The sequence below is a fragment of the Rosa chinensis genome, chromosome 7 (genome assembly GCF_002994745.2).
Source record: "Rosa chinensis cultivar Old Blush chromosome 7, RchiOBHm-V2, whole genome shotgun sequence".
In the NCBI taxonomy this organism is placed as follows: Eukaryota; Viridiplantae; Streptophyta; class Magnoliopsida; order Rosales; family Rosaceae; genus Rosa; species Rosa chinensis.
The window spans coordinates 47259525-47268609 of NC_037094.1; the positions used below are offsets into that span (position 1 = coordinate 47259525).

The window sequence follows — 9085 nt, forward strand, 5'->3', positions numbered from 1 at the left end:
GCTACTCGATGAGCTGTGATTGTCTTAAATTGTGAGTTGCAATAAAAATCTTAGGTTTGAAGAGCCCGCCTCTACTCGTGGGTGACAAACTTAAGAAATGGTACGCATGTTATGTTTAACAATATGTCAAAGTTTCAAAGCAACAAGTGAAACTTCCGAGAGTTTTCAAATTTTGTCATAGACTTCTGATTTTCAAAAAAAGAAAAAGAAAAAAAAGGAAGCATAGAACTCCCAAAACGTCGGCACCGGGTCCCTATGAACGGCTCACAAAGGTTGTTCAATAAAGTAGGAACTAATCATGGCCGTCCAATACACTGTTTATTTCCTCCCAAGGGCTTACACCATTCAGTACGTCATTGCCGGTTCGCTTTCCCTCTTGTTCTGCTCCACTCCTTCTGAGCCCAAATTGTGAACCCTAGCCCTAACAATTTCGGGCCTCACCGGCTTCAAAACCCGACGCCAGTAGCCGCTGTATGGGTACAACCCCAGCCTTTGGACTCTTCTAAGCCAACACTAGCCACTACAACTACAACTATTTCTTTCTCATAAACCCTTGGCTCATATTTCTGCTTCAATATTGACCATGGCCGGCGAAAAGAAGATTGAGAAAGGTAATTCTGCTTCTTAATCTTCATGGAAACTGTTACAGTTTCAGTAGGATTCTCATGTTTTTCTGGTCTGACTGTATCAGCTGAGCCTGTAGCCACTGTGTTGGCATCAGATTCTGTTTCCGGATTAGGAGAGCAACAGCGGGTATGTTCAAGACGATTAGATTTCGATTTCGATTTCGATTATTATGGTAGAATTTTGTAAAATTAGAGTAATTGATTTAGCATGATGGTTTACGAAGTCAAGTTTTGGTACTTTTGAGTTTGCTGCTCTTTTGATTTTCTCTATAAGTAGCTTAAAATTGTGTATTTCTTTTTCTAGTTTTGATGTATTCGTAGAGTAGAATTCCAAAAGAAGTAAATAACATTGGGTTTGGTTAGATTCTAGAATCTTTTTTATTTTTTTATATAATTTTTTGGCATACATCTTGGATTCAATGGACCTAGAAGCCTGACAATCTGTTCGGTCCATATTGTGTATGGAGTTAAACTTATAGAGAAACTAGCACCATATAGTATATATTATGTTGATGAGGGGCCAAGTTAACAGATAATGTGTGGCTTGTTGCTCTTGAGAATAAAACTGTTCTCCATGTTTCTTTGTACGTCAGGTTTCTGGGAAAGATGGAATACCATATGATTCGATCTCCTCCATGTCTTCTTCGAGGGATGCCACCGACAGCATGAAAGGTGAGACTGATCAAGAGTCGGTTGGAGAGCATGGTGTTTACTATCCACCCACTAGCTGTTACAATTATTATTATCCAGGTCAGATGTCAGAATGGTTTTTTGTCTTTAAACATGATCTTATTAGTGGTATAGAGTTGTGCTCGTTGAAACTCGTGAAATTTAGAGGCAAATTCTTTGATTGAAAACTAATTTAGGACTTGTTCGGTTGTTCCTTAAGTAATTGTCTTAAAATGTTATTCAGATTAGTCTTTTCATGACGGGTGTAAAATGCTACTTTCTGCCGGAATGTCAGAGTTAGCTTTTGGTTTGTCTTCAACAGAGTAATAATTTTTTATCTGAGCATTACCAATGAGGGGTTTAACTATGCTTTAATCAGGTGTTTAACGAAAGCCTATGGTCGATTATATACAGAAACCAAATTGTTCAATAGAAAGATAGCATTCTTTAAGTTTGCAAGCAACGTTATGCCTAGACCGGACCCTAAGTCATCCTCTTTTTAATATCGATCTCTTGCATTGTGCGCACTTATTCTTTTCTGTACTTTCCAATTATGATTTCATATTTGGGGGTATTATTACTATTGCACACTTTTGGTAAAAAACACCATTTGATGTTTGTGACAAGTACTTGGGACCCTATGCACATTGCTGTCATAATTTGGTAAATTTCCATGGACCAAGTGAGTTTGATTTAACGACTTCTAGGAGGTGGGTTTGGCTATGATAAAGGGCGTCTTGGCTGTTATTAGTGTTGACTACGGGTGCTAAAGCATTGGAATCTGATTAAAAACTTGAAACCTTTGTTTGAAAGTGGATGTGTTGACGGTTGAATGTGCTTTTGCTCTCTGCAGCTTTTTCTAGTAATACATTTAATTTTGAAATTGTACTTCCTGTTAAAATTGCATACAATTCATCATCTTTCCGCTTCACTTTCTAAATGAAATTGCAACTTTTTTGGGTTTTCAGGATATAATGGATCCTATACGCAGATGGACGAACATCGCTATGCTAATGCTAATAATTCACAGGCGGTATGTTCTTTCTTTTTTCTGTCTTAATCAGCTGTTGGAAGTTTGAGATGCATTAAATTCTGTGAATACATTTCCGGGTCTGTATTAACCATTATTAATTCGAGATGCAACGGTTTTGTTCTTTTCTTGGTGCTTCTCAGGGTGTGCAGTCAGACAATGGTTCAATGGTCTATTATCTCCCCGGCTATAATCCATATGCCCCTGGAACTCTTATGGGTGTTGATGGCCAAGGTGTTGGTCAACAGCAGTATTTTTCTTCCTCAGGTTATATGCAGCCACCTTCGTATGGTTCTGAAGCTATGCCTTGTTATCCATGGGACACAACATATTCTGGTGATATCTCTACAGCAACAAACTCTGGTTTTGGAAATCTAAAGTCTGGACCAGGTGGTACTGCTTTATCTAGGTCAAGTGGCTTTATGTCGGGCAAAACAAATGGAAATCTTGCTAGCAAATTTTCCAAGTCTTTCCCTTCTACACAACCCATCAAATCATTAAACAAGGTTTGTAAAGTGAAGTAAAGCAACTTTGTTTTGATATATGTCTATGTCATTGAAATTTGTTTGGTACATATATTATCAGTAGCCAAATCCAGGAATCGGTTTCTAGCTAGGCAGCTTGCACTAGAGTTATTGTCTTTAAGATATGGGACTTATTTGGGGAACCTCAGTTAAACAACTAGTAATGGAATCAGTCATTGAACTCGGGAGAAGTGAATGAGTTAATTTCATAGTTACTTTCAGCATTTATTTCCTCATATATGGCAAATTTATAACCTATAATTGTTATTCAACCTATATTACACTTTTTTATTTTATTTTAATTTTATTCTACAGGTGCCTCATTTAGGTTCTGATTTCTCAGCCAGTCTTTTGAAGGGATACCCCTCAGCTGGAAGGTTCTCATCATTCACTAACCAGAAGGGTTTGTTTCCTCTTAATGGTCAAACAAACTACAAATCTAATGGGAGGATATTAAATGGAAACGACAGATTCAAGTCAAGGGAAAAATATAACAGAAATGAGGATTTTGAATCCTCAACTGAGTTGACACGTGGTCCAAGATCTCGCAACAAGATTACTCCTTCAGACTCATCAGTTGAGAAGGAAGTATTGGGATTTACAGTCAGTAGAGATAAATACAACCTACCAGATTTTCGGACTGATTATGAAAGTGCGAAGTTCTATGTCATTAAGTCTTACAGTGAAGATGATGTCCATAAGAGCATTAAATATGATGTTTGGGCCAGCACTCCGAATGGCAATAAGAAACTGGATGTAGCATTTCGTGATGCTGAAGCAAAATCGAGTGAGACAGGCACGCGGTGTCCTATATTCCTATTTTTCTCGGTAATAATTCACAAAAGAGTTGATATGGATTCACATGTGTTAGTTTTCTTGTTTTTCAAATTATTCGCCTGTTTTGAGTTTGCCGAATGTTAAACATTTGATAGCTGCTCTGGAAAATCCACTTAATATTAGAAGATCAGTAGTGCAAATTTAGGAAGGTCGTAGTGATGATACTTCAATATAGGTTTCCCTCGTTTTATAGCTAGCAATATTTTAATTATCTAAACGATCATTGTTGGTTTTGTTAAGTTCAAGGTGAAAGAACATTTACACATTGATTTCTGTCAATCTGTTATTGTTTTTTTTTCCTTTTGTTTTGACATATCCCGGCCATATAATAAAATTTCAATTTTAATTTTCGTTTACAGGTGAATGGAAGTGGGCAGTTTGTAGGCCTGGCCGAGATGATTGGGGAGGTAGATTTCAACAAAGATATGGACTTCTGGCAAGTTGACAAGTGGAGTGGGTTCTTCCCAGTTAAATGGCATATAATAAAGGACATACCTAACACTCAGTTGCGGCATATTATCCTTGAAAACAATGATAACAGACCTGTAACTTTTACCCGGGACACTCAAGAGGTACTGCCTTTTATTTTCTAAGTTTTTTTTTCTTATTTGAAGCTTACTACTTATATTCTTTTTTGGAATATACCTTGTGATTCCAAAAAAGAATATAAGTAGTAAGTTCTTCTTTTGGGGTCGACCTTGTGATTAGTGTTTCATCTCGTTGTATTTTCCTATTGAACTATCATGGATATTGATGTCAACTCTGTTAAGTCAATAATCATTTGCTCCCCCGGGAAAGTGATGTCGTTTTGAAGAACATGTCCTTTCCATTTTCCTTTTTTACTATGTTGGATGTCAGAGGGTTCTCTGATCTATTTTTCAAAGATGTGTTTTACAGAGGGTGTTTGAATGTATAATTATTTGCAGATTGGACTGAAGCAAGGTTTGGAAATGCTGAACATATTCAAAACTTATGCACCCAGATCATCTTTGTTAGATGACTTCAATTTCTATGAAAATCGAGAAAAGTCTCTACAAGCCAAAAGGAGCAGTAAACCTGCAACTTTAAAGATTGAAACTTACGATGATGGTGTTATCCCTGTAAGTTTTTATTCTTTCTTTCTATCTGTTACTTTTTTCTTTTTGGTGATTATTCTATAGCAATTAATCTGTTATACCACCCTCGGAAGTTTCTTATAGAGCTCCAAACATGTAAACTATACTTGCTTTTAGGGGTTGTGCAATTATTATCAAGTGAATTTGTAGTTTGGTACCAAATAATTACTTTTCTTGCTTTCAAGTGGTGGCATTATAGTCCCAGTTGTCCAATATGCTTTCCTCACTTTCAATAAAAGTGTAAGGGAGAATATCACAAATTGTCACTCAACTTTTACTTATTCGACACTTTGGTCACTCACTTTTTAAATATATCACTTTGGTCACTCAACTTTAACTCTGTAATTCACTTTAGTCGCTTCGTTAATTTTTTTCATTAAAAAAAAATTACTTGCCACAATAATAATGATATTTACGTCCAACCAATTGTGAAAATTGAGAAATCTGTATTATAATGATTGTGAGAAGTGATTAAAGTGAGATTAAATGCTCCTTGGGTGACTAAAGTGATTGACAGTGTAATAGTTGAGTGATCAAAGTGATATATTTGAAAATTGAGTGACCAAAGTGTCGAATGAGTCATAGTTGAGTGACAATTTGTGAAATTCTCCCAAAAGTGTAATCAGAAGTTTTGTTATTCTGTGGACTTTTTAGGACGGTGAACAAAAGATTCTGTTAATAATCTTTGATTACCAGTAGCTCTGCCTTCTTAGTAGCTCATGCATTGTAGAAGCATTTTTTATGTTACTTTTTTCCCCCCAGGACATAAATGTCATTCCAACCAATCAGAAAGCCCCTTTTACAACCAAAATCAAATATAGATTAATCTCATCATAATAGGAAGAAAAAATAAAAGGCATCGCAAGGACCAATTTCTGCGCCTTATTCTGAAAATTGCTGTCAAGAATGATCTGACTTTTTGAGTTAAATTTATGAATGTTTTGCAGGAGCATATGAGTGCCGTAGGGGAAGACCTTGAAGCTGAATCAGGTGGGATCGGGATGACTTCTGACCGAACATCTCTCATTTCACTTACTAAAAATCTCTCTCTCAATGCTTGACCATGAACAGCAATGCTTTCAGAACTAGAGCCACTTTACGAGTTAGGTCCATTTAGGTTGCCTGGTTTTATTATTGTTTTTCTCCTTTCTTTAGTTTTTCCCCCTATCTTTTCATTCTCTAGCTCTTCTTCAATTTGTCATTTTAAATTCTTTTTGTGTTTTTGGGTCATTAGTTGGTGAGCAGTGAGTTGTGGTTGAATCTCTTGTGAACATTTGGTGTTTGGTAGTAATAAATTCTCTCTTTTCCTCCCCCCATTGCATGACAAGTTTGTGAGCCATGTATATGATTTATAAACAATTTTTTTATTTTATTTTTCATGCTTAACTTTACCTCGGCATTCATACTTTCATAGGTTGACAAAACCTTTGCAAGTCATCTTTGTTGGCAAATTATTAGTCTGCAAAAGTAATTAAACCAATTTTCTTTTTCAATGTCATTAAACAAAGTTAATTTCTTAATGAACTTCACTGTTGTCGACAAAAGGAATTAGACGAATTTATTTCTTTTAAAGAACATTTGTGGCAAAGATCATCTCTAAAATTTTCACTTCTTGATGAGGAATGCCGATTACAGATACGGGGGCCCATTCCATTTTTGAAGCCATTATGTATTAATGTAGTTTTAGCAATATGTATTAAAGTAAAAACTTGGAGAACTCCAATTATACCAAGAAAGAGAGATATGTAAAGCCGAAAGGACTGATTCATCAATGTTTTAAGAACATGGGTCAACTGAGACGACACAGAATAAAGGAAGAGCAGCAAACACAGTTTCATAACATAAGATATAGAAAAGGAATCAACAAAGAGCAAGCCAGGAGTGATGAACTTAAGCAGGCAGCACCAAATCTCTCATTTCAGGAGAGTCTTCACAATTGATTTCACATTCAACTTTTTGAGGTCTGTATAGGACTGCCCACACCCAACAAACATGACTGGGGCTCCAGATATGTAAACCATGGACAGTGCAGCTCCAACCTATAAGATACATGATTCAGTTATTCACCATTTCAAGTATAATCTAAGCAAAGAAAGAAGACACAAACAAATATCCAAAACCATTTGCAGTTTGCTTACCTTATCGTCAATAGTATCAAACTAAGTGAGTAATATTCAATCTATCAATCTGGGGCTGGGTGAAGGTGAGAGATCAGCCAGTTTCTGCAGGACCAAGGACGGTGCCTTTAGTAACCAAACATTGAGAAAACAATGATACAGAAAACAACATAAATTGGAATTAAAGAAAAAAAAAAAACCTGATTAAACTTTGAAAGCTGATCAACAGCATCATTCCCAACCAATGCCTCTCCAACAAACAAGACAAGATCTGGATTGTTAATGTAGATAAGCTTTGACAGTGCCCTCATTAATGGTTCATTATCCTGAAAGGCACAATAGGAGATAACTTTAGGAAAAAGACATCAACAAGCTACACATAGCCCCAGTAACACATCAAGTGTAGTTGGCAATTGAAAGTACTTCAGTAGGTAACTTTAGGCAGACATGAAACAACAAACGCTGTGAAAGGACTAGATAACAAACTACAATTATAGACATATGTTTGCACAACCATTGATAGAACCAAACAACACGGTACCTGCATTAGACCAGCTGTATCAACAAGAACCACATCAGAACCATTCAGTGTGGCCTCCTGGATTGCTTCCTTAGCAACAACAGCAGGATCTTTCTCATATCCCTTTTCAAAAATAGGGATCTGATACAGAGAATTGGATACAAGTTAATTATTTAGACTGAAATAGTATTATAATTAACTTTATCCTCTGAAACTAAAATCTACCCAAAATGTCATACCTGGAGTCTACGCGCATGAGTACGCAGTTGCTCAACAGCCCCTGATTGGAATGTATCACAGGCAGCCATCATAACACTGACCTGATGCTGCTGAAGCCAATAAGCAACCTGGGAAGAGCAACATGTCAATAACCATTTGTGTATAGAGGCATTCAATAATGTCAAAAACTGGATTTAGCTCAACCTTGGCCAAATTAGTAGATTTCCCGACTCCATTGACACCAACAAAAACAACAACATAAGGTTTCCTTTGCTCCTTGGCAGCATGCACGTCCCTCAGTATATCAGTAGAGCGCCTAGGGGTTAATATACGAACAAGAGCTTCTTCCATTGCTGCCTGCAGTTATGTTTACAGATGTTAGTCTTCCAACTTATCAAAACTAGGAGAACCAAGCTCATAGATGAAAATTGGAGGAATGAAAAGTTGACAGACTTGAACAGTAGAAGATATTCTTGTAAATGAACCCAACTTTTTACGCTCGAGACTAGCTGCCACTGATTCACAAAGCTTCTAAGCTATCTCCTCAGCCTAAGAATGGAACAGCACAGAAAGCAAATTAGATGGCTTATCAGGTTCAAAATCATTGTACCAGTACTGAACACAGCTGTACCATAAATAGAAAAGATTGAAAATTACTCATTACAAACTTCAGCATAAAGACGGGGAAAGTGCTATGTAAAAGTCTAGAAGAACTTACCACATTCTTGGTCATGAGCTTCAGAGCTTTTAAAGCTGATTCCAGATCTGACCTCTCCAAGTTTCCCTTGCCTGCAATACTGAATACAAACAAGAAAAAGATGCATAAAATTTGTTGTGTATTTCCTCCCCCACAAACCTTTTCAGTTATAAACTGCCAAGTAAACTATTCACAATGCCATCCCCAATATATAGAACAAATTGTTTTGATTTGGTGATGGAGCAACGAATGCCATTTCCAATTCGAAATTTAATAAACTATAATCATACAAAATTATGATTTCTGACCCTAAAAGATTAGAATTTTTATGCTCTCCTTCACCTTGCAAGGATTCAGTTATATATTCTGTAGAATCAAGGTTATGTATAAAGATATTAAGAACTAATAAGCTCTTTAATACAGTAGACTAAATTCAGATAAATCTAATTCCATGTCATTTGCCATATCACCTTGTTGTATGTTGATATCATGCATATACACAATTAATCTAAACCATTAAATGTTATAAAATCTAATGGCTTATAAGGAGTGTCAAAATTATATAAAGGGTTAATTACAGTTTACCTCCCTGAGGTTTAGGGGTGTCATCATTTTACTCCCTCTACTTTTAATTTTGACTTTTTACCCCCTAAACTTTCCAATTTCAATCAGCCGTGTCCAATTTCTCATATTCTGTCCCGTTAAGTCTGACCCTTGAGGGCTAAAATGGT

The 9085-nt window shown here is 36.3% G+C and overlaps 1 protein-coding gene and 1 pseudogene across 2 annotated transcripts; one reads left to right on the top strand and one right to left on the bottom strand.

Annotated features, from left to right (window-relative positions):
- The first annotated feature begins 333 nt into the window (after positions 1–333).
- Positions 334–6122, top strand: LOC112176297 (YTH domain-containing protein ECT3). Of its 2 annotated transcripts, none has more exons than XM_024314138.2 (9): positions 334–611; positions 692–753; positions 1220–1376; positions 2264–2328; positions 2469–2831; positions 3165–3677; positions 4046–4258; positions 4613–4786; positions 5749–6122. In XM_024314138.2, the coding sequence occupies exons 1-9, from the start codon at positions 584–586 to the stop codon at positions 5860–5862; spliced, it is 1689 nt and encodes a 562-aa protein (XP_024169906.1). In that variant the 5' UTR covers positions 334–583; the 3' UTR covers positions 5863–6122. The 2 variants fall into 2 exon arrangements, with proteins under 2 accessions (XP_024169906.1, XP_024169907.1); XM_024314139.2 differs by having other exon boundaries at positions 1220–1298.
- Positions 6123–6561: 439 nt separating this feature from the next.
- Positions 6562–8610, bottom strand: LOC112178025 (annotated as a pseudogene).
- Positions 8611–9085: the final 475 nt, after the last annotated feature.

Coding starts and splice junctions, on each gene's coding strand:
- LOC112176297 (XM_024314138.2), top strand. CDS start 584: ATGGCCGGCGAAAAGAAGATTGAGAAAG. Junction 1,377..2,263: donor TTACAATTATTATTATCCAG/GTCAGATGTCAG, acceptor TTGGGTTTTCAG/GATATAATGGATCCTATACG. Junction 3,678..4,045: donor CTATATTCCTATTTTTCTCG/GTAATAATTCAC, acceptor TTTCGTTTACAG/GTGAATGGAAGTGGGCAGTT.